Source organism: Lepus europaeus, chromosome 13, assembly GCF_033115175.1.
Source record: "Lepus europaeus isolate LE1 chromosome 13, mLepTim1.pri, whole genome shotgun sequence".
NCBI classification, from domain to species: domain Eukaryota; kingdom Metazoa; phylum Chordata; class Mammalia; order Lagomorpha; family Leporidae; genus Lepus; species Lepus europaeus.
In genome coordinates this window covers 91,124,814-91,147,025 of record NC_084839.1, presented here as the reverse complement: position 1 = coordinate 91,147,025, position 22,212 = coordinate 91,124,814, and the positions used below count along the sequence as shown (strand labels likewise).

The window sequence follows — 22,212 nt, the reverse complement described above, 5'->3', positions numbered from 1 at the left end:
TATTTAGCATGTGTGAATTTCTTTCTTCTTTCCCTTCCCTTTTGAAAGGAATTACTCAATTGGTCATATTGATTCATAAGAGTTGGCTAGAGGAATCCTAAATGTGTTATCAATTCAATCCATTGACTAAAAGTCAATATTCAAATCATAAAGTTACTTTGAGTCATTGCTTCAGAGTGGTCTCACTGAATTTTTACTTAGAAATTACTTTGGAGGCAATTCGAGGTAAAAACCCAGTCTCCAAGCCATAGGCAGCTCCACCCTTTGATCACATGGCACCAGTAGAACAGTAATTAACGGTAATTAGCTTCTTCTGGGTTTGTAATGTTCTTCACTAAATATAGAATGTGTTGTGCACACAATGTTGATCAATAATGAATCAAATTTACCCTTGGAATACTCAATTGTAACCTCTATTTAAAAATGCACAATATATTTATGTCAAAACATACCTAATTCCACTTCAACATGGTTAAGCTTTGGTCCAAGAAGAGCTGGCATTATATTATTGTTATCTAACAGTGAAAAAGGAAAAGAAAATGGGTGAGTATTGCCTTGAGTTTCTTTGAGAAAAGCATCTGTTATTGTAGGTTCATTTCCTTTCATGCAGCAAAGATTTCAATACAGTAGTCCCCCTCCCCCGCATCTGAAATTTCACTTTCTGCAGTTTCATTACCCATGGTCAGCTGTGGCCCAAAAATATTAAATTGGAAATTCCAGAAACAGACAGTTCATCCGTTTTAAACTGTATGTCATTCAGAGTAGCCTGATGAAATCTGACAATATCCTGCCCCATCCCACCTGAGACACGGATCCTACCTTTGTCCAGCATTCTCACACTATATGCACTACCCACCTATTAGTCACCCAGTAGCTGTCTCTGTTATGAGATGGATGTGGGGGTGTTGGTAGCAATGTGCTTGTGTGTGGAGTTCAGCGTTATCCACGATTTCAGCTATCCATGAGGAGTCTTGAAACACCTCCCCCACAGACCAAGGCAAACTGCTATCATCTTCCCTTTACAACATCTTGAGTTATATTTTCATTAATTCAAGGTTGTAGCTCTGATTTTTTGACAAACAAGGCACTCACTTTGAGGCGCCAATCCTTTCCTTGCAGAACATTGAGAGAATTATCCATTTAATGCCATGCTCTGGCTGCCTCACTTGGTTCAGCTCAGTCCAGGCTCTGCTGCGGTATCCACACGTGTAGGTCAAATTCTACTTCTGCTCCTGAATGACTGTTGACCCCAACTGAAAGTGCATAATATTCTCCCCAACACCCCCCCATCTAGTGATGTCTGGGAAGTAAATCACCACTTGGCAGCTTCCTATTCAATGTCAGGATACAGCTAATGGCAGCTGATAACAGCAGAATTCTGAGAACCCTTGCTGTCGCACTTCACTGATGAGTAATTTGAGGCAGAGATAAACTACAATATTTAACTCATTCAAGGTCATAAACTCACAGAGCTGCTGTGAGGACGGTACGAGATGACTCAACTAAAGCACGCAGTACCATCCTTGGCCCACAGTAACTGCTTCTTGAATAAAGCATGATTACTGCTTCTTCAAATAAGGACAAGTTTGCCCAGGGCCTGAAAAGCAGAGATGGATGGAGGGAGAGGGCGGAACATCAAAGACAAGAGATTTCTATGAGATTACATATACATATACATAAACTTGAAGAATTTAGGGCATATGATTTTACATAGAATTTAAGATTTTTAAGTTTAAGGTTTCAGGTGTTGGATTTCTGGACCATGGATGGATCAGAAGTGGCAGAATAATAGCCTCCCTCCAAAATTCCCACATCCTACTTCCTAGATCCCGTGACTATGTTGTGCTACATGGTGCTATGGTTCGAATGTTCCCCAAAACTCATGTTGAAATTTAATTGCTACATGGTTCCAAGATGGTTGACTAGGGAAACCACATGCTGCTTTTATGACTAGGGAAAAATAGAAGAAAAAGCAGAGTAAGTGCATCCCCAGAGGAGAGTTGGAAAGAAGCTTGCAGTGGAAATTCTACAGAAAGAAGAGGGACCTCATGGAGCAGCATGGAAGGTCCAGACACACAGCAGCAAACGGGGACACCACACATGACACCACACATGACACCATCCAAGACAGGTGAGAGCAAAATGGAGTGTGGCAGCCCATGCAACTGGTGATATTGCCTGAAGGAACACACTTATTTTGAGACCAGCCTGGAGCTCAAGTGGAGGGAAAAGTACCCAATTAATCCAGCAAAACCAATGCACATTTTTTTTCTCCCCGTCCCCTGACTAGGGTGCCCAGAAACTGGTGGCTGGAGGAGAGAAGGCACCATCTTGACACCAGTAGAAGCTATGGCAGCTCTTGTGTGCATGTGTAGACTGGGGATTTTACCAGAGGAAAAATGTTTCCTGCTGACTTTGAATATGACAGGGGGCTAGGGACCCATGTAGCATTGTGGGGTGCTCCCATCCCCTCAACCTATCACAGGCTCTGGGGCTCAAACTGCCAAGATAGAGCACCCACGGGCAGCTGGTTCTGGAAACTTCCCTGCTCTCTCTGTGGATGGGACATGCTCATGGGGCTGAGCAGATCTTCTGCACCCCATGATGGTGGTGGCCTTGTGCACTGTGACTGTGGGAATTCTGTGACTGCATGACAGGGTGTGGGGTGTAGCTGTGTCTATGGTCAATTACTGTGTCTGGCATCAGAGGCTGAGAGCTCCCTGATAGCCTAGGGTGGGCCGTTGCAGAGAGTTCCTTGCTCACGCTGAGGACAATACAGATCTTTTGTGTGGTTCATGTGTCAGCACTGAGTGGGGTTATACCCCTGTGGGCTAACCAAGTCTTAAAAGAAAAAAAATCTATCAATCTAGAATACTGTACATTTATGAATGAAGGTGAAATGAAGACCTTCCACAACAAACACAACAAACAGAAATTGAAAGAATTTGTCACCACTCATCCAGCCTTACAATTGATGCTTAAGGATGTGTTACACACAGAAATACAGAAAGCCATAATTATGAAAGAATGTGAAGGCAGAAAATCTACTAGTAAAAATATAAAGGAAATCCAAAGCAAACAATAGGAATACTTATGGAAAAATCACAAGACAAAGTCATTACTTATCAATAGTAACCTTGAATGTAATTGGCCTAAATTCTCCCATTAAAAAATACGGACTGGCTGAATGAATAAAAAAACAAGACCCATCTATTTGCTGCTTACAAGAAACACACCTCCTCTTTTGAAAAAATAATCAAAATTGATACACCATTGGCCCAACTAACTAAAACAAAGAGGGAGGAGACACAAATCAATAAACTCAGAGATGAAAAAGGAGATGTAACATTGGATGCCACAGAAATAAAAAAAAGTTATCAGAAATTACTACAAAGAGCTGTATGCATGTCAACAAATTGGAAAATCCAGAAGAAATGGATAAATTCCTTGACATATACAAACTACCAAAATTGAGTCATGAAGATATAGAAAACCTAAACCTAAACAGATCAATATCCAAGACCAAGATTAAATTAATAAAGAACCTCTCAACAAAGCAAAGCCCAGGACTGGATGACTCCACTTCTGAATTCTAACAGACTTTTTTTTTTCAAGATTTATTTATTTAGCTGAAAGGCAAAGTCACAGAGAGGCAGAGACAAAGAGAGAGAGAGAAGTCTTCCGTCTGCTGGTCCACTCCCGATGGCTGCAATGACCAAATCTGTGCCAATCTGAAGCCAAGAGCCAGGAGCCTCCTCTGGGTCTCCCACGCAGGTGCAGGGGCCCAAGGACTTGGGTCATCCTCCACTGGTTTCTCAGGCCACAGCAGAGAGCTGTATAGGAAGTGGAGCATCCAGGACTCGAACCAGCACCCATATGGGATGCCAACAACACAAGTGGGGGCTCTACCTGCTACACCACAGTGCCAGCCCCTCTAACAGACTTTTAAAGAGCTAATTCCAATTCTTCTCAAACTATTCAAAACCATTGAAAGGGAGGGAATCTTCCCAAACCCCTTCTATAAGACCAGAATCACCTTATTTCCAAAGCAAGAAAAAGATACCATAAAGAAAGAAAACTATAGAGCAATATCACTGATGCACATAGACACAAAAATCCTCAACAAAATACTACCTAATCAAATCCAATGATCATTAGAATGGCCATTCACCTGGCCTAAGTGGTATTTATCCCTGGTATGGAGGGATGATTCAACATACACAAATCAATAAATGTAATATATCTCATCAACAAATTATAGAATAAAAACCATACAATTATGTCAATAGATGTACAGAAAACACTTGATAAAATACAACAGACTTTCATGATAAAATCCTTAAGCAAACCGTGTATAAAAGGAACACTTGTCATCACAATCAAGGCAATATGTGACAAACCCACAGCCAGTATCATATTGAATGGGTAAAAGTTGGAAATATTTCCAGTAAGATCCAGAACTAGACAAGGATGCCTGCTTTCACCGTTTGATATTCAATATATTCCTGGAAATTTTAGGCAGATTCATTAAGCAAGAATAATTTCCAAAAAACAACATGTTCGATTATTTGCTGGGCCATGTGAAGGATTTCTTCACTGGGTAAGGTTTAATTACATTTCTGGTAGGGTCCCTGCTCTCTCAATTTCCAGGCTTCTAGGTAGGTGTTTGGAGCAGTGATAATACGCCAGTTAAGATGCCTGTGTCCCACTTCGGAGTACCTGGAATTAATACTTGGCTCTAGTTCCCTGCTACTATAGACCCTGGGAGGCAGTGGTGATGGCTCAAGTAGCTGGGTCCCTGCCACCCACATGGAGAGATCTAGACTGAGTCCTCAGCTCCCAGCCCAGCAAACCAGCAGATGGGAGCGAGCTCTTACCCCCCCCTCCCTCTCTCTCTCTTTCTCTTTCTCCCTTCCCCTCCCCAATAAATAGATACAAAATTCCAGGCTTCTGTTTTTCCATTATACATGATCTAGCTTCACAAGGAACTAGACTTGGTGCTGTCCTTCCTCCCTCCCCACAAGTATTCTCTGCCCTGGAGTCCTTTCCCCTCATGTCTCACTGCTCATTTCTGAGCCTGTCCCTCCAAGACCCAGCTCAAACGGAGCCTCCTTCATCCACTGCTCTCTTGCAGCCTCAGAGCTGACACTTTCTCAAGATGATGGCACCCTCTGGCTCACTGCTTCTCCTGATAGAATCAAATCCCTTGAGAATAGTGCACTCCTCACTTTATCCCATGTTCCCCAGCTCCCTTCGCCTCCTAGTACTAATTACAGTTTATAGTGTATAGGCATCTCCAACAAATATTTGTTGAGTGAAAACATATGTTTAACATCAAAGATTCTACAACTTACTTAAATTCCAAAGAGAAAAGAGAGAGCTGACTCATGTGAGGTTCACCCAAACATACCTTCGTTTGCTGTCAAAATATTTTTTTTTTCTGCTGGGTGGATGAACTGCAAGTAGAAGGTTTGAACCTCATATTTTAAATAGTGGTGTGCTCACACGTCTAATTAAGTGGTACCTCAATTCCTAGGTGGTCATAGAAGAAAGGGGAAAAAAAATCACTTGACCAACTTACAGTTGTGCCAATTCTAAGATTTCTCTTACCTCCAACTATTGTTATATTGAAGGTCTTGATGATGTTAAATTCTTTTCCATTATGATGAATGGAAAACACACAGGAGTAATAACCCTGATCTTTAAACTCAGCATTCTTCTGTAGCAATGGGTTTGTATCTCTCTCAGCTATCTTTTCACAGTCCTGTTTTTAAAGAGCAAGTTGAAACACTTTGTTAGTGAGAGAAGTATTGAAATAACAATAGTTCAAAGTTTTTAAAACTAAAGATCTTTAGAGGGAAGAAGAAACAGAATGAAACACACAACTCCTGAGTGAATGTTTTACGTCTTGGCATTGCTTCTATTGGAACCAAGTCCAATGGCTGTTAAGGTCATTATCATCATCAATACATGTTGGGGTATGCAACATAAAGGCACTGTAGCTTTTCTCATCATTTTCTTTTAATCTGGGAGAGAGAGAGAGGAACGCTACAACAACAACGAAAATTTTTGCTAGAGTCAAAACCTTCTGCACAACTCTACAACATTTTTAAATCCAATTTTATGTGCTCAGGACTACTCATCCTGGAAATGGCTAGTGGAGGTTGGTGCAGAATTAGAGAACTGAGTACCTAGAAGCCACTTTGATGCTTCCCACTAGAAGACAGAAGAGGACTAGAAATGCATCAGGAATACTCAACCCCATAGGCACATTCACACTTCCACCTATCTATTATAATTCCCATATGTGTTATAGGGAGCAATAATTAAAAAGCCACCTTCTTCATTGTAGTTGTCAGTCACCCATAGGTAGTTCCTGAAATAACCCAGGAACAGATGGGGAGAATGGAAACTGCATGGTTGACCTTGACTATTCAACATTGTTTCTACAAATACAAAACCATGAGAACCTATTGCCACAGACTTCTCCCTCAAAGCTGGCCTGGGTGTGCACACTGGAGGTAGAACCAGAGAGAAATGGCACCATGGGTTTGTACAGTACATATGTGTGCACCTCCTGTCAATAAACTGTATCTGTATAAGTCAAATTTTTATAAACTCAAACTTATTTTTTTCTCAAAATATGTAAAATATAAGAGACTCTTTATGGCACTCTGACCCAGTGAACTGATTTGAAATACTTAGGTGTATGACCAGTTGTTCAGCTTAAAATATCCTTGGTGGGAGAACATTAGGCCTTGGTGTTGAGATGCTGTTAAGACACTCGCATGCCCTATCAGTACCTGGGTTTGAGTTTAGCCTCTAGCTCCTGACTCTATCTTCCTGCAGACCTTGGGAGTTACCAGTGATGACTCAAGTAATGGATTTCCTACCACCCATAGGGGAGACCTGGATTGAGTTCTCAGCTACTGGCTCAGACCTGGCATTTGGGAAGCAAACTAGTAGATGGGAACTCTCCCTCTCTCTCTCCCTCTCCCTCTCCCTCTCCCTCTCCCTCTCCTCTCCCTTCCCCACTCCCTGCGCACCCCCCCCCCCACCTGTAAGAAAACAAAAACAGAGGCCGCAACTATGGTACAGGGGTTAAAGCCCTGGTTTATAGCACTGGCATCCCATATGGGTGTCAGCTAAATCCCGGCTGCTCCACTTCTGATCCAGCTTCCCACTAATGTGCCTGGGAAAGCAGCAGAAAATGGCCCAATTCCTTGGGCACCTGCACCAATGTGAGAGACCTGGAAGAAGCTCCTGGCTCCTGGCATTGAAACAGCTCAGCTCCCGCCTTAGCAGCCATTTGGGGAACGAATCAGTGTATGGAAGATTCTCTCTCTCTCTCTCTCTCTCTCTCTGTTTCTACCTCTCTCTGTAACTATGTCTTTCAAATAAATAAAATAAACCTTGGGAAAACCAAACTCCATGAAGGAGATGGGGATTCCAGATGAGCACACTGATACCAGGCTCAACAAAGCCATCTGGATCAAAGGAATAAGGACAGTCCCATACCACATCCACCTGGGATTGTCAAGAAAATCTAATGAAGATTCACTGAACAAGCTCTACACTTCAGATACCTATGTATCCTGTCACCACTTTCAAAAATCTACAGATAGTCAATGTGGATGAGAATTAACTGCTGATTAAAGTTACAGAATTGCAAAAGTGTGGGAGGGAGGGTCATGAAAATATACATTCTCTTTTAATTGCATTTTACAGAAAATTTTAAATTTTATTTTAAATTATTTATGTATTTAGTGGAGAGGCGCAGACATAGACAGACAGACAGACAGAAAGGGCTCACATCTGCTGGTTCACTCTACAAATGTCCAGAGTTGCAAAGGGTACCCAAGTCTGGAACCAGAAATGCAATTCAGTCTCCCAGATAGGTAGTAGAAATTCAATTACTTGTGCAATCACCACTTCCTGTCAGGGTCTGCATTAGCAGGAAGATCGACACAGGAGCTGGAGCCAAGTAGCAAACCCAGGCACTCCATTGAAGGATGAAGGCATCTTAAACACTAAGAAAAAGGCCTGTCCCACCCTAAACTTTTTAAGTATTCCCATATATGCTCCAGAGCAGAGTCTAAAAGAGCTCTTGCAATGCAGCAAGCAGAAGGCACACAAACTGAAGAAAATAATCAGGCAGTCCACAAAGGCAGTAACAGTAAGATGCCATAAGTAACTTTAAAAGCTTAATTTACTATTCCAAAAATAAAGGAAAAGGAAAACACTAAGAGTTTCAACAATTTCCCATGTCCGATTTTTAGAACTTTAAAAAATATTGCTTCCCGGCCAGCGCCGTGGCTCAATAGGCTAATCCTCCACCTTGCATGGCCAGCACACCGGGTTCTAGTCCCGGTCGGGGCGCCGGATTCTGTCCCGGTTGCCCCTCTTCCAGGCCAGCTTTCTGCTGTGGCCCAGGAGTGCAGTGGAGGATGGCCCAAGTGCTTGGGCCCTGCATCCCATGGGAGACCAGGAGAAACACCTGGCTCCTGGCTTCAGATCAGTGCGGTGTGTCAGCCGCGGCGGCCATTGGAGTGTGAACCAATGGCAAAAGGAAGACCTTTCTCTCTGTCTCTCTCTCACTGTCCACTCTGCCTGTCAGAAAAATAAAAATATTGCTTCCCACTATGTGGAGATGTGAGCTTGTTTTACCAGGGATGATATTTAAAACTGACAGAGTTCTCTGGAGACTATTTGGTAATGGGGGTCATCAGTCATGCTCATAGCCTTGGATCCACTCATTCTACTTTCAGGGATTTGGTTGAAGGGCAAATCATATATACACCCAAAGAGCTATGGAAATGTTATTTGCTACTTAAAAGAAGGAAACTCACAAATGTACAATAACAAGGGAATTATTTAGATGAAACATGTCATACGCAAAATAGAATTCCATGTTTGGAAGAATACTTCAAGATGTGGACGAATGATCACAATAGAGAAACCTACCACTCTTCGTTTCTTCCTTCCTCCCTTCCTTCCTCCCTCCCTCCCTCTCTCTCTCTCTCTCTCTCTCTCTCTCTCTCTCTTTCTTTCTTTCTTTCTTTCTTTCTTTCTTTCTTTCTTTCTTCTTCTCCTTCCTTCCTTCCTTCCTTCCTTCCTTCCTTCCTTCCTTGAACAGTCAGATTTAGACAGTGAGAGAGAGACAGAGAGAAAGGTCTTCCTTCCATTGGTTCACCCCCCAAATGGCTGCTATGGCCGGTGCGCTGTGCCAATCCAAGCCAGGACCCAGGTGCTTCTTCCTGGTCTCCCATGCAGGTGCAGGGCCCAAGCACTTGGGCCATCCTCCACTGCACTCCCGGGCCGCAGCAGAGAACTGGACTGGAAGAGGAGCAACCGGGACAGATCCGGTGCCCCAACCAGGACTAGAACCCAGAGTACCGGCGCTGCAGGTGGAAGATTAGCCTAGTGAGCCGTGGCGCCGGCCCTACCACTTTTTCAAAGGAGTTGTTCACCCAGACAAATACCCAAAGTCTGGTTGGTGGGAGTCCTGAGTAATTTTTGCTTTCTTCATTATCTCTTTTTCAATATTCCAATTTTATAAAATGAACTCACATAGTCACAGAAAATTTATACAATAGAGTTTTAAATTTCTAAGTATATGAGACAGAATAAAATGAAAAATATTTATCTAGTGTTCCTAAAAGTTGATTGCAGGAAAAAGAGGGAAAGGGCAGAGAAGCAGAAGTTGTTATTATTGATTGAACATCCAACACAGGGATGCTTCTGGGCCACACACACACACACACACACATTGAGGCTGTCAGCTCTTTGCAACAATCTCATGAGGACACTTTACTCAGACAGGCCACATCAAATACATAGGCTCAGTTTATTAGGAGACCACTAGCTGTCCACAGCCACCAGATCCTCATTTTGGAGTTTCATCTTTTCTACTAAGTCTTAAGTTAAAATATTCTAGAAGCATTACCTTATATAGTGTTGTTCTGTTAATGAGTCTTTGATAGTAACTGTTTGTACAGGATATAATCAAAGCTTTTTGAACTTCTACACTTTTACTAGTTACTCGTTTTTCAGTAAAGCAGCTGTTCTTATTTCTTCTGATGACGTTTAATTTCCATTCCCGAGTATTATTTCTATAAAACAAGGGTGTAAATGTATTTTGTAATTACCACAGAGACTTCACAAGTGTCATTTATCTTCCTTTTAGTGACCAACCCATTCAATTGCTTTTCTTCTTTTTGTTTAAAGAGACTGATTGGTGTTCAAACCCTGCGCCACCTTCCCATGGTTCAGAGCAGTAAAAAATTTAGCAACTGTTCATGGGGTGGGATGAGGTTAAAAGATAAGTCTAAATGCACTACATGTGCACATGTGGTACACACACATGCAGGTACACACACATGCAAGTATAAATACACACATGCAGGTATACACACACATTCAGGTATACACATGTATGTACACACAAACATGCAGATAATACATACACACATGCAGGTACACATACAGATACAGGTACACACGCAGGCATACATATTTAGGTACACACATGTAGGTACACACATATTGGTATACAGACATGCATGTACACACACATGAGGCACACACATGGGCATATCCATAGGCAGGTACACTCCCCTGCCGGAATACACACATGCAGGTATACACATGCATGCAGGCACACAAACATGCAGGAATACATGCATATAGGTACACAAACATCCAGGTACACACACATGCAAGTATACACACCCACTGACATCCTTCTGCAGGACATGCATTATAGATGTCACAGCAGCAAGTGTTTGGACTGTCAATGACATTTGAGGATTGACAAGTTCAGAGATTCTTCACCCAGGATGAGACAGTAGCCTTGGTTTCACAAGATCTATAAACAAACTCCTGACATTATTTTTTGAATGAGTATGTACAAGACATCTTCAAAAAGTTCATGAAAATGCATTTTATAAAAACTATATATGGAATTCACAAAAATTTGAACCTAAATAAGCTTAATCTCTTTTTAAAAATTTATTTACTTACTTGAAAGTCAGAGTTACAGAGGGAGAGAGAAAAAGAGAAAGAACTTCCACCTGCTGGTTCACTCCCCAAATATCCTCAACAACCAGTGCTGGAAGTTTCTAGAAGCCATGAACTTCCTCCAGGTCTCCCACATGAGTGACAGGGGCCCAAGCACTTGGGTCTTCTGCTGCCTTCCAAGGTGTATTAGCAGGAGCTGGATCAGAAGTGGAGTGGATCTTGAGCTGGTGCCCATATGGGATACAGGTATCAGAGGTGGCAGCTCAACCCGCTATGCCGCAATGCTGGCTCCTGTTCCCTTGACATCTTTTTAATGTCATTTTCTATGAACTCTCTGAAGTGCCCTCATATCTGCATCAGGTTTTATATTTCTCAGGGCAGTTTGCAACCCCCTCCTCTTGCTTTTGAGTAAATTGAAGTCCTGTTGTATTGGCACTGTAAATGCCTTACTAAAAAAAGTGAGTTTGAACAGAGTTTACAGTCATTGTTCTTTCTGAACAGAAATTAGTCATCTAGAAAAACAAAATAATTGAAAGTAATTTTAAAAGGAGCTCTTAAAATGGAAAATATTTGCAATCTGATATTTGTTCACACCGCTAAATACAGTAACAGGGGCTGCTAAGTTGTCCCATGTATCTCACAAATTTTCACCCATTTTGGCTCTTCCAATTCCCTTTTTAGTATGCAATAGGGTGAAGACAAGATCAGCACTCGCTGAGGTTCAGGTATGATAGCACTCGTGTGCAAGGGAGATGACTATTTTCATTGTGTTCAAATGAGAAAACTAAGTCTCAAGAGACATTAAACAGCTTGCACAGGTTCACACACCTGTCTCAGGATGAGGGCCAGAATGCAAGCACACTTCTGTTTGATCCTTTGCCTTCACAATGCATGTGAGTGGTCCTTTCACCTTGGGCATGAATTTATACAAGGTCAGCCACTTCTGAAGAGGGTGTTGAGCCGTCTCCATTACTAAAAGCAGTGGGCCAGAGGCCACGGAACATGAGAGCTACCTGAATGTGGTAAGGACTCGGAATTCCACTGGCAGCATCCTCTCCTCTATTGTGAAGATTTCCCAAGTTCAGCCTCACTGAGCTGGAGAGGGAGAGATTTCTGTATCTCTCTGGTCTTGTTGCTTACAAGCCATAAGGTGCATGGCTGTTCCCATTGTGTCAGATTTCTTTGTTCTCTACCTTGAAGTTCTCAATCTTTCATGGTCAACAGATACTGAGAGCCTGAGTATCCCACCCTGCTCCGGTACTCATCACTGCACTGGGAGTGCTGAACAATTAACAGCCTACACCAACCGTCAAAGAGTTAAAAGGCTGGCATGAAGCAGAGGCAACTGACCCAAAACTGCAAGTACCAATTCCCTGTGACCAGCAAATCCACCCTGCACGTACACACAAGCACACACACATACATGCATGTACTTATACATACACATTCATGCATATATTCATATACACAAATGCATATAAACACACATGTACAGATCTTCAGTAAACAGAACACTGCTTAACAATCACACACACTATATATTTTTAGTTTAATTGTTCTTTTTGTGGAGGACTGTATAATGTTGCATGTATACAATGTGTGATGATTGATTATTTTAGTAAACATTTCCATCTCTTTACACAACTTTTAAATAATGTCTGAATAACACACAATAATGGTGCATATTTCTGGGGCATGGTGTGATAGTTCAAAATATGTATACAAGAAGTACTGATCAAATGAGGTTATTAACATCGCTGCTTGCTTATCATTATATTATGTTTGCAGCCTTCAGACATATATTATATTTGAAGATGTTTATATTCTCTGTGCTCTCAGATATCCAAAACAAACAACCCCCATGTAGAATCCCATGTATTGTCACAGCCATGGTCAAAGCTGCTTCTCCTATCATTGCTTAACTCTCCTATTACTCATCAGTCTCCAACACTCTTAAGGATTTATCACAAAGGCCAATCTTAGCCACCTCTCATCTCTGTCATCCCATCCCTCCATGCCTTACTGACTCCCAGTTTCTGTCTGATGATTCCACTTTCTCTCCCTAACCCAGGCAATGGACTCCCCATTTCATATCAGAAAGATGATGACTGTTTCCTGCCTCTATCATCTCCAAGAGATGGTTGGAGCTGATGGAATCTTCCCTTGGATGCTCTGAACAGAATGCTCCACTCTTTTAAATCACGTCTTTATTTAACCGTGATTTGGAAGTGGGGATATTCATTTTTTTTCACCTACCCCAATTATGAAAATTCATTCTCCCTTAGCTTCCTTAACTTCCTAATGAGTTAGCTAGTTGTAACCCATTTCTGTAATCTCCCTTTAAAGTTCATATGAAATAGGTGAATTTTTTGAGCTCTTTAATTTCTTTCTGACTCCTCAGAGTTCCTACATATACAAACAAAAATGACCTCACTTTTTGCAAAACCACAAGAGTGCTATCAAGGTTTCAGTGTGAGATCTCACTTTGCTCTCAAGAGCATGGCTGATAGAGATCGGGACTCATTCTAGAGGCACTCCTGCAAGAAATCTGCGACATCTACAACTCACCACCACCACTCAGTTGACCCTGAGCTATTGTCTACAGGCCAGTCTCAACTCTATAAAATTACTTATATGAGGGCTATTCAAAGTTTCACTGAAAATGTTAATGGTGAAAAAAATGCGAGGACTTCAAAGCATTTGCACTAAAATAAATGTAGCATTTAATTCCATTTTTTTTTTCAAAAAACTTTTAAAGTACCCTAGTATATACCCACAAAGAGAAGCAAGTTCAGTGATAGTGGCTGACGCATTTGGTTGGTTGCTCCCATCTCATAGAAGTTATGCTCCTCCATGATGAGGATCCTGGTAGGATCTAGGACCATGCCATGAACAGCTGGTCAAACACTTCCAATGCCCTCTTCATTTGCTGCCCCTGGCTATGAGTTTGTGAGTGGCTACCAAGAAAAGAGCTCCTTCACTACCATGGTGACCTGACTCCTGCTGATGTAGACACATAGGTGTCTACATCAAACCCAACTGCCCTCTCTAGACTAAAGATACCACCCAGGAAGCAGACCCTGCACCCCTCTCTCTACATGTTAATATCATTGTGAGGTACCAGCTGTTGATTTCACTCAACTGGGACATCTTAAACAATAGGAGCAGCCGAATTTAAAATCCAACTTTCATTTGATCTTTGCTTATCATTGACAAGAATTCCCAAATGGAAATCCTGTGAGGGTATTCAATTTTCATTAGGGTTGCTAAGAAAACAAACATCAAAGATTATTTCATTTATTTTTTCAATAATGAAGTATTTCTTTCATGTAGTAGGGCAAATAAGAGAGAAAACAGGAATGGATGATCTATCCTCTCAGCTTACTATAGACTTAGTTGCTGAACACAGGACAAAGAGTACAATGACATAAAACAAAGAAAAAAGTACACTCACCCCATCTGGAAAAAGTAAGTTCCTCTGTCATCCAACTCAATTGGCCAAAACTCCAAAGAAAAATCATGCACAGAAATTCTGGGTGAACTGCTTGTGTTTAGCCCAACACGTCCATGTGACTCGCCACTTTTGTACCATCTTATAGTGCTTGGTTCGCTCTTTTGCTCAGATGAAGATAAGCAAAATTTCAAATAGAAGGGTTCCCCTTCCACTGCAGTAATGTGAGATCGTAAAGTGCAAGTTTCTTTGAAAGATGAGCAAAGGAAAAAGGAAAAAACAAAAATGGTACAGGTAATTCTTTTTCTTCACATAATGCACTATGTGAAGAAGCAAGGTTAGTTAAGAAATCCCTGCAAAATCTCAACAACACGTTCCTGTACATTCTGTTATCTAAGCATCATTTTTTTCCCAAAACTAGAAAGGATAAGACACTTTCAGAACATTGGTGAAGGCAAAACTCCCAACAGCTTTTCCCGAATAGGAAGGTGTCAAAACTTGACCCAACATAGCTAGATGTTTGGTAAGCATTGTGTCATCCTTTAAAAGGAAATATTACACATCACAACTGGAAGAAAAAACTAGAGAAGTATTGCCATGCAAGTATTGTTTACTCCACACACCCCCAACTAAGGCGGTGTCTGCATGAAACAGAAGACAATAACCTAGAGACCTCGGTGTTTTTCATCTGTGTCATCAGATGTCCCTTCCAGCTTGTGTCCAGGCAGTCGACCTAACCATTTCCCAGGCAGGAGAGCAGCTAGCTATAGTATACATGAGTAGCTTATGGTCTGTGTATATCTGTCGTTACAGTAAGGGATAATCCAGAACTGATTCATATAATCTCACTTCCCCTTTTTGAACTCTCTCTCCTCCTCCTCCTCCCTCCCTCTTTCTCAATTAACCTAGTTTCTGTAGCTTTGAAATTTTATCTGATCCTTTCATCTACACAGAGTAGGTGCTGAGTCTCCTCCTTTTGTACTTCTGTGAGTTCAAAGGCATCCTTAATGGGTTTCTCTCATAGCCCGTCCTCCTGTGGCTGAAGGATGTCTTTTACCTGTATCTGGAGAATAGGAATCTTTTACTTGGATAAAACATTTCCCTGAGGACATAAACAAAATGCCCTCCTTAGAGTTAGGGCTTATTTCACAAAACAACAGTCTGGTTTTAACTCAGTGTTGTTAACCACAACAAAAGGAGGAAGTGGCTCAAATGACAGAGTCGCTCTTTGAAACCATGAATGTCAAGTCTATCATAGGTACAAGAGTTAACGCTTAGTTGATGCTAAACAATCTCTAGTCTACCTTTCAATACTTTAGCAGAGAAGTTGTGGATATTAGTTTTAACTGACATTCAACACTATGGCAAGTCATTAGCAATTTATTTTTGGCTTTTAGAGACAATATAATAAAGTGCATGAATCACAGGCCATCTGATCTTTTGTGTCTGGAATATTTTGTGTGTCATCATGTCTTTGACAGGCAACAATGCTGTTGCATATAGCAGTCATGTGTTCTTCTCTCACTGTTATGTAATATCCAAATGTGTCCTGTGAGTATCTGACAACTTATCCATTCTATTAATTAATGAATTTTGGGGATTTGGGTTATTGGCCAAGTATCTGGTAGATATTTAAGTTATTTCCAGATTTCGATGTTTTGGTAATATATAAAAAAGTTTCCATAAGCACATACTCTGTATTTTGAGGGACTTAGGCACTCATTTGTTTTTGGAGGTAGTTATCATTTGAAGAACCTAGTATGAAACATATACTCTGCAGGGGTGGGTGGCTGGCAGTTGAAAGAGAGCAAATGGTGTTCGACATCTAATTTTACATTTTTAACACTGGAGGCTTTGTTAATTAACATAATGTTTGTTGGAAATAATAGTACAACAATTGTACATTTGTAGAATGAAGAATTTGTAGGCTGCAGAGTTGTAGAATGAAGAATGAGTGAAATTCACTTTGTGTGGAGTTCAAAGTGCCACAATAGGCACTTCCTCTCTTCCCCAAACCCAGCAGGTCCCAGAACCTGCATCCTTTAGAATGAAACCTGTGTTTGGAATTGTCTTGACTTTGGAAAATGATAGGATGCCATCACCTAATTTCAACTGGATTAAATGAGCCTAATCTTAAGTATAGTCTATTCATGAAAGGTGTGCTCCAAGCATCTAAAAGGACAAAGAGCTGGGATCTCAGTGATCATATACCACAAGCTGTAGAGTTGCTTTCTGTATCTGGAACTTGTCTTGGTGGTACCTGGGAGTGAGGTTATCAGTGTGTGTCCACAGAGCCCCGGGCTCATGACACATTTTCCTGCACCTTGCTTTTTCACTTAGTAGTTTTGGACAGATCATCCCACATCAAGAAGAGAGGATCGACCTTGCCTCTCTAACATGTTGACAGTACGGCATCATATGAATCTGCACAATACACAGACCATTTAAGTAACTACACCCCCAGATTGGAATTGTACTATTTGAACACAACACAAAATTAATTCTGCCTTCTCTTCAGCAGTAATTCTCAAGATAGTGGTGATGGGCCCATATGTTTCTCTCTCCAAATCAACAAAAATTACATCTCTGCTCCCCTGTTCTCTTCCAAAGCTGAAGAAAAATCTTCCTATCCTATTATGGAACTCTTCTCCAAACAATGAGCATTCAGACTCCTTCCAATTTAGGGGGAAAAGGCATCAAAGCAGTCACTGTCAATACATTAAAACTGGCATCTGACACCTGCTGTGACGTCTACCTGAGCTCCCCAGTCTAACCAGTCTTTCTGGTGTATTAATGATAACACTAACACGTGTTTAAGATCTGTAAGGTACTTTCCCACTCTCTGTCCTTATTATCACCTAAATAATGAGATGAAACTTTGCCTTCTCCTTCAGGAAGGAGAATTTACACAAAACCTTCTAAAAACCAACAGTGAAGGTGTCTGTTTGCTCCTCAGTTTCACATAACACAAAGCAAATTTTCATTTCAGACAAATGTGATTTATTTCCTGGCACAGGTGTTTATATCTTGCTCTCTCTACATAAACTCAGAGAGCTAAATCTTTTCCAGTTGTACCATACATGTCTTCTCTATTTAATCCCACTCATGTGAAAGTTTCATTCATCAAGTGGTGCAACTTTTTAAAATTTAAGATATATATTATTTATATGAAAGGCAGAATGAAAAAAAGAGAAGGAGAGGCAGAGAAAGAAAGAGAGAGATATCTTCCCTCTTCTGGTTCACTCCTCAACTGACCACAACAGCTGGGTCTGGGCCAGGCTGAAGCCAGGAGCCAAGAACTCCATCCTGGTCTCCCACATGGGTGGCAGGGTCCCAAGACCTAGGCCCATCTTTCACTGCCTTCCCAGGTAGATTAGCAGGGAACTGGATAGCAAGTGGAGCAGCTGAGACTTGAACTGGCACTCCCATGTGGAATGCCAGCATTGCAAGTTGGCAGCTCAACTTTCTGTGCCTCAACTCTATAAAGTAAAACTTTAAATCACCAACTTTAATAAATTCAGCACCAATTAGCTTCCTCCAAAGAAAAACCAAAGCCTGATTTTCCTGCTAGATTCCTAATGGAAAATGTTGGTGAATAATTATTATCACTTACCTGCTGTGTGTACAAGTACAAGCAACAAAATTGTCAGGGGTAATTCTCTCTGACACATGCTTGGGTAGAATTTAGCTTCAAATGATGTCTCTGGAAAACAGAATAACAGTAGTACAGGCAGAGCTTTCTCAAAAAAGCATACCTAACTTAGAAAGGCTTTAAACAAGCTTCTGGAATACAGACTTTAAAAGCCAGCCCACAGGATTCTCCTATTCCTTATACTGGCATCAATTGTTGAAACTTCAATCCATAAAGAATTGATAAAATTGGTACAACAGTAAATTTCACCTTCCAGAGGAAATTTCTAATAATGTGATTTTCTAATACAATGGAGCCTGTTAAGTTTTAGCCTGGCCTATTAAATTGTGTCTCTGAGGTCAAAGTGGAAGGCCATGATAATTCTAGAAAATCTCTTATTCTATCAATAAAAGCCTGTGATATACCAAGATATGTATGACAGTTCTGTCCATGTAGGATTGTGTTTGTGTGTGTGTGTGAGTGCAAATACTTGACTGCTGCTCGTCTCGGGGCAGCAGGTCTGATGGAGCTCCTCAGGGCCAGCCTGGGGAGCTCCGGGGCCGAGCGGAATGATGAGTGTCGGCGGCAAAGGAACCACACCAGAGCCGGGAGATCAGTCAACACCCAGGGCGCAGCCGGGTTCTTGACTTTCTTGGGAGGGGAAGAGCTTTTATAGACACAGAAAGGGGGCTGTCCAGGGCACAAGGGAACCGAGCCAACCAGCTGAAAGGTAAGGCAAGACACGAGCCGGGCACACCCTCAAGGGCCAATCACAGCCGAGGACTCATACTGTTCATGAATACGGAAGTCTCCTGTCGGGCTAGGTACCTCCCCCAGGGGCCATCTTAGATTGTTGGAAATGCTGAGTCACTGGGATGCGGAAGTGCGGCAAACTTGAGCAAAGGCTTAGCGGCCTTGTCGATCAAAGGCTTGGCAACTATGTTTCCTTTTCGATTGGAGCACCCTGCACTTGTCATGATTTGTAATTAGATCTTCATTTTAGTTGAATTTTTAGAAATCCATGTTCTTTCTGCAGAGAGTGAGTTTCATAAGTCTAGGAAGTAAGTCTATTTTGCTCATGAGTAGAACACCAAAATCCAGCACAATGCCTTGCACATAGTAAGCACTAAGATTTTGTCAATGAAAAACAGTTGTGTACATTTGTGTAGGTCTGCACTCACATGCTCATATGTGTTTTCCTTAGTTTTATTTATGTATTTATTTGAAAGGCAGAGAGAGAGGAAGAGAGGAGAGAGCTCTTCCAACTGCTGCCTCACTCCTCAAATGTTTGCAATGGGAAGGACTGAGCCAGACTGAAGGCAGGAGCCAGGAATTACACCCAGGTTTCCTATGTGGGTAGCAGGAATCCAAGAACTTGAACCAGCATTTGCTGCCTCTCAGGGTGTGCAGTACCAGAAGCTGAATTAAAAGCAAAGGAGAGGTGGGGGCTGGGATAGGTTACTGCCTGCAGTGCCGGAATCCCTTATGGGTGCCCATTTGAGTCCTGGATGCTCCACTTTCCGTCCAGCTCCCTAATAACGTGCCTGGGAGAGCAATGGAAGATGGCCCAAGTACTTGGGTTCTTGCCACCCAGGAAGACCCAGGAGAAGCTTCTGGTTCCTGACCTTAGCTTGGCCCAGCCCTGGTTGTTGTGGTCATTTGGGGAGTGAACCAGTGGGTGGAAGATTCTCTCTCGCTCTCTCTCTCTCTCTCTCTTCTTTTCTCTCTCCTTCTAACTCTGCCTTTCAAATAAATAAATAAATCTTAAAAGAAATTGCAAAGGACCCAGAAATCAAAGTGCAACTCTCATATGGAATGCAGTGTCCCAAGAGGTTGCTTCCAGCTGAGCCATGATGCACAGCCACCATGTGTGTTTATTTTGGGGAAATGGAGAGACAAGTGCCAGTTTCCTGCACTTCAGCACCATCCTCCACATTGACCATGACCCTGGGGAACTGAGATCTGCATTGAAATTTTATCCCATTTCAACCCATACTTTATCTTCCTAATTACAATTTCAGGGAGTAGGATGGAGGAAGGATTCTGCTCAGTGTGTTACCAACCCCACGTTGTTTGGCTCACTTGCAAACAGAAATTAGCAGGAGGCCAAGGTGCAACCCAGACAAGGTTTATTGGGGGCTTGTGCTGAAGCTCAAGGGAGACAGCATGGCTGGAAGAAGTTCTATGGACTGTCCCATGAGGAAAGCTGGTTAGGGCTTTTCATTGGGTAGGGGGGTGAGGTGGTTCATTCTCAGCACATAGCACTTTGATTTACACCATAGTCAGTGTCCTGCACAAGTATAGTTGCTTTTTGGCACAAGATCCACTCAAAATGGAGATGTTGCTCACAGCTGCCACCCCAGGACAGAACATTTTACAAATAATCCTACCTTCCTTGTTTACTGCACACCTTGCTGTCTCTGGACGGAGGGCATGCAGCAGGATGGAAAGAGCTTGGTTTCAGGGATATGCACACTGGAGCTGCCAGTTTGAGCCCTCAGAAGCTGTGCAACCTTGAGCAAGTTACTTAAAAGTCTCAGAGCCTGCTTGCTCATTACCAACACAAAGATGATAACAAGGCCTACTGCCCAAGTCACTGAGTGATAAAACCATCAGATATTTATGAAAATTTCTGGGTACATGATAACCTCCCCAGCCAGGATACTTCCACTATCACCAACTGCCACTCATCTCCCCATCCTAGAAAGGAGATTACTCATGCCTGAATCCTAGAAAAAGTTCCGTGACTCAGCTTCCAAATCAGTTACGCTAGTCTTATGAATTACATCACCAAATAGTTGATGGAATTTCCAGGAGATAATAATCAGTAATGTAAAGGCAATGAGGATATATGTATGGAAAGTACCAACTGCACATAATCAAATTAGAACAGCACTGAGGTGTAAAACGTCCCCCATCCCTGCACCCCAACACACATTTTGTTACTAATGCTGTCTATCCTTTTATGTTACTTATAGTGAAAACCCTTGTTTTATATCATTTCTCTGGATGACATAGCCTTAAAAGAGCATAATCATTTTTTTTTAATTTTCAAGATCTAAGGATGATGATACTATTCAGTAGTCTGTAAGTCAACTCTGAGTTTTAATATGAAACATGTTGAGATCCCAGTAGACCAAAAAACCCTCATATTTGTCTCTATGTATACAAAAATTTTAATGCATTTGGTAATTATCATGAGTGAATTTGAGATTTTATTAAATGATGAATTCATTTCTGAAAGAAAAAGAGAGAGAACTCTTCTGATCTCATAATCACCCTAACAAGTACAAATGAAGTAGACATAGGAGAACATATATACTAAATTTTTTGCATGTAAGAATTTGGGGGTATTTTTTAGTGTTATGTGTGATGTTGATAACTTTGTGCTTTTGTTTTCTGTAACTTTTACATTTCTTTTTTCTTTCTTTTTAAAGTCTTTTTCTGTTTTCTAAAGCAATATATGTCCAATGTAGAACATTTATAAAATGAAAGTGGAAAGAGGAAAATAATGTCAACATATACAGTATTTTAGTATGCTTTCTCTTACTTTTTCCATGTGTTTTCATATAATTAAAATGGCAGTTAAATAATTCCATACCCTGCCTTTCCACTTAATAGTAAATGATGAATATTTTCCAGTGTCACAAAACTCTCTGTAACACCATCTTAATTGCCAGCTAACACTCCTTCATGTGGCTCTATTAGCATTTCCAAGATGAATTACATTATGAATTCCCCCAACAACCATCTTCATGTGTAACAGGGAATGGCCCAGTTTGGGGGCCATGGCCTCTGGTGTCACCCTGGCTGAGTGATGAACTATTCATTCTACCCTTTACCAGTTGCACAATTTTGAGCTTTACCCTCTGAACATCAATTTCTTTTTCCACAGAAGGCTATAAGAGAACAAACTCCCAAAGCTGATGGGAAAGTTACTTTTGTGAAGTATCTGGTGAATAAATGCTGGCTATTATTATAATATGCTTACATTTCTATTACTATTATTTGCTTATATTTCTTGGACGACTACATGGCAGTACAGTGAAATGCATTGAAGAACACATTTGGAACATGATAAATGAATACTGCCAAATCACATCCCAAAAGC

General features: G+C 41.4%; 1 protein-coding gene across 1 annotated transcript in view; it reads right to left on the bottom strand.

The window, feature by feature from the left end:
- Positions 1–18,141, bottom strand: part of IL18R1 (interleukin 18 receptor 1) — a 35,250-nt gene extending 17,109 nt beyond the window's left edge. Inside the window, exons 1-5 of the mRNA XM_062208793.1 lie at positions 18,084–18,141; positions 14,474–14,717; positions 9,947–10,112; positions 5,611–5,764; positions 453–515 (exon numbers count right to left, since the gene is read on the bottom strand). Of these exons, the coding sequence (XP_062064777.1) occupies positions 453–515; positions 5,611–5,764; positions 9,947–10,112; positions 14,474–14,717; positions 18,084–18,141 (685 nt within the window). The remainder of the gene's footprint in view (positions 1–452; positions 516–5,610; positions 5,765–9,946; positions 10,113–14,473; positions 14,718–18,083) is intronic.
- Between the last annotated feature and the right edge of the window lie 4,071 nt (positions 18,142–22,212).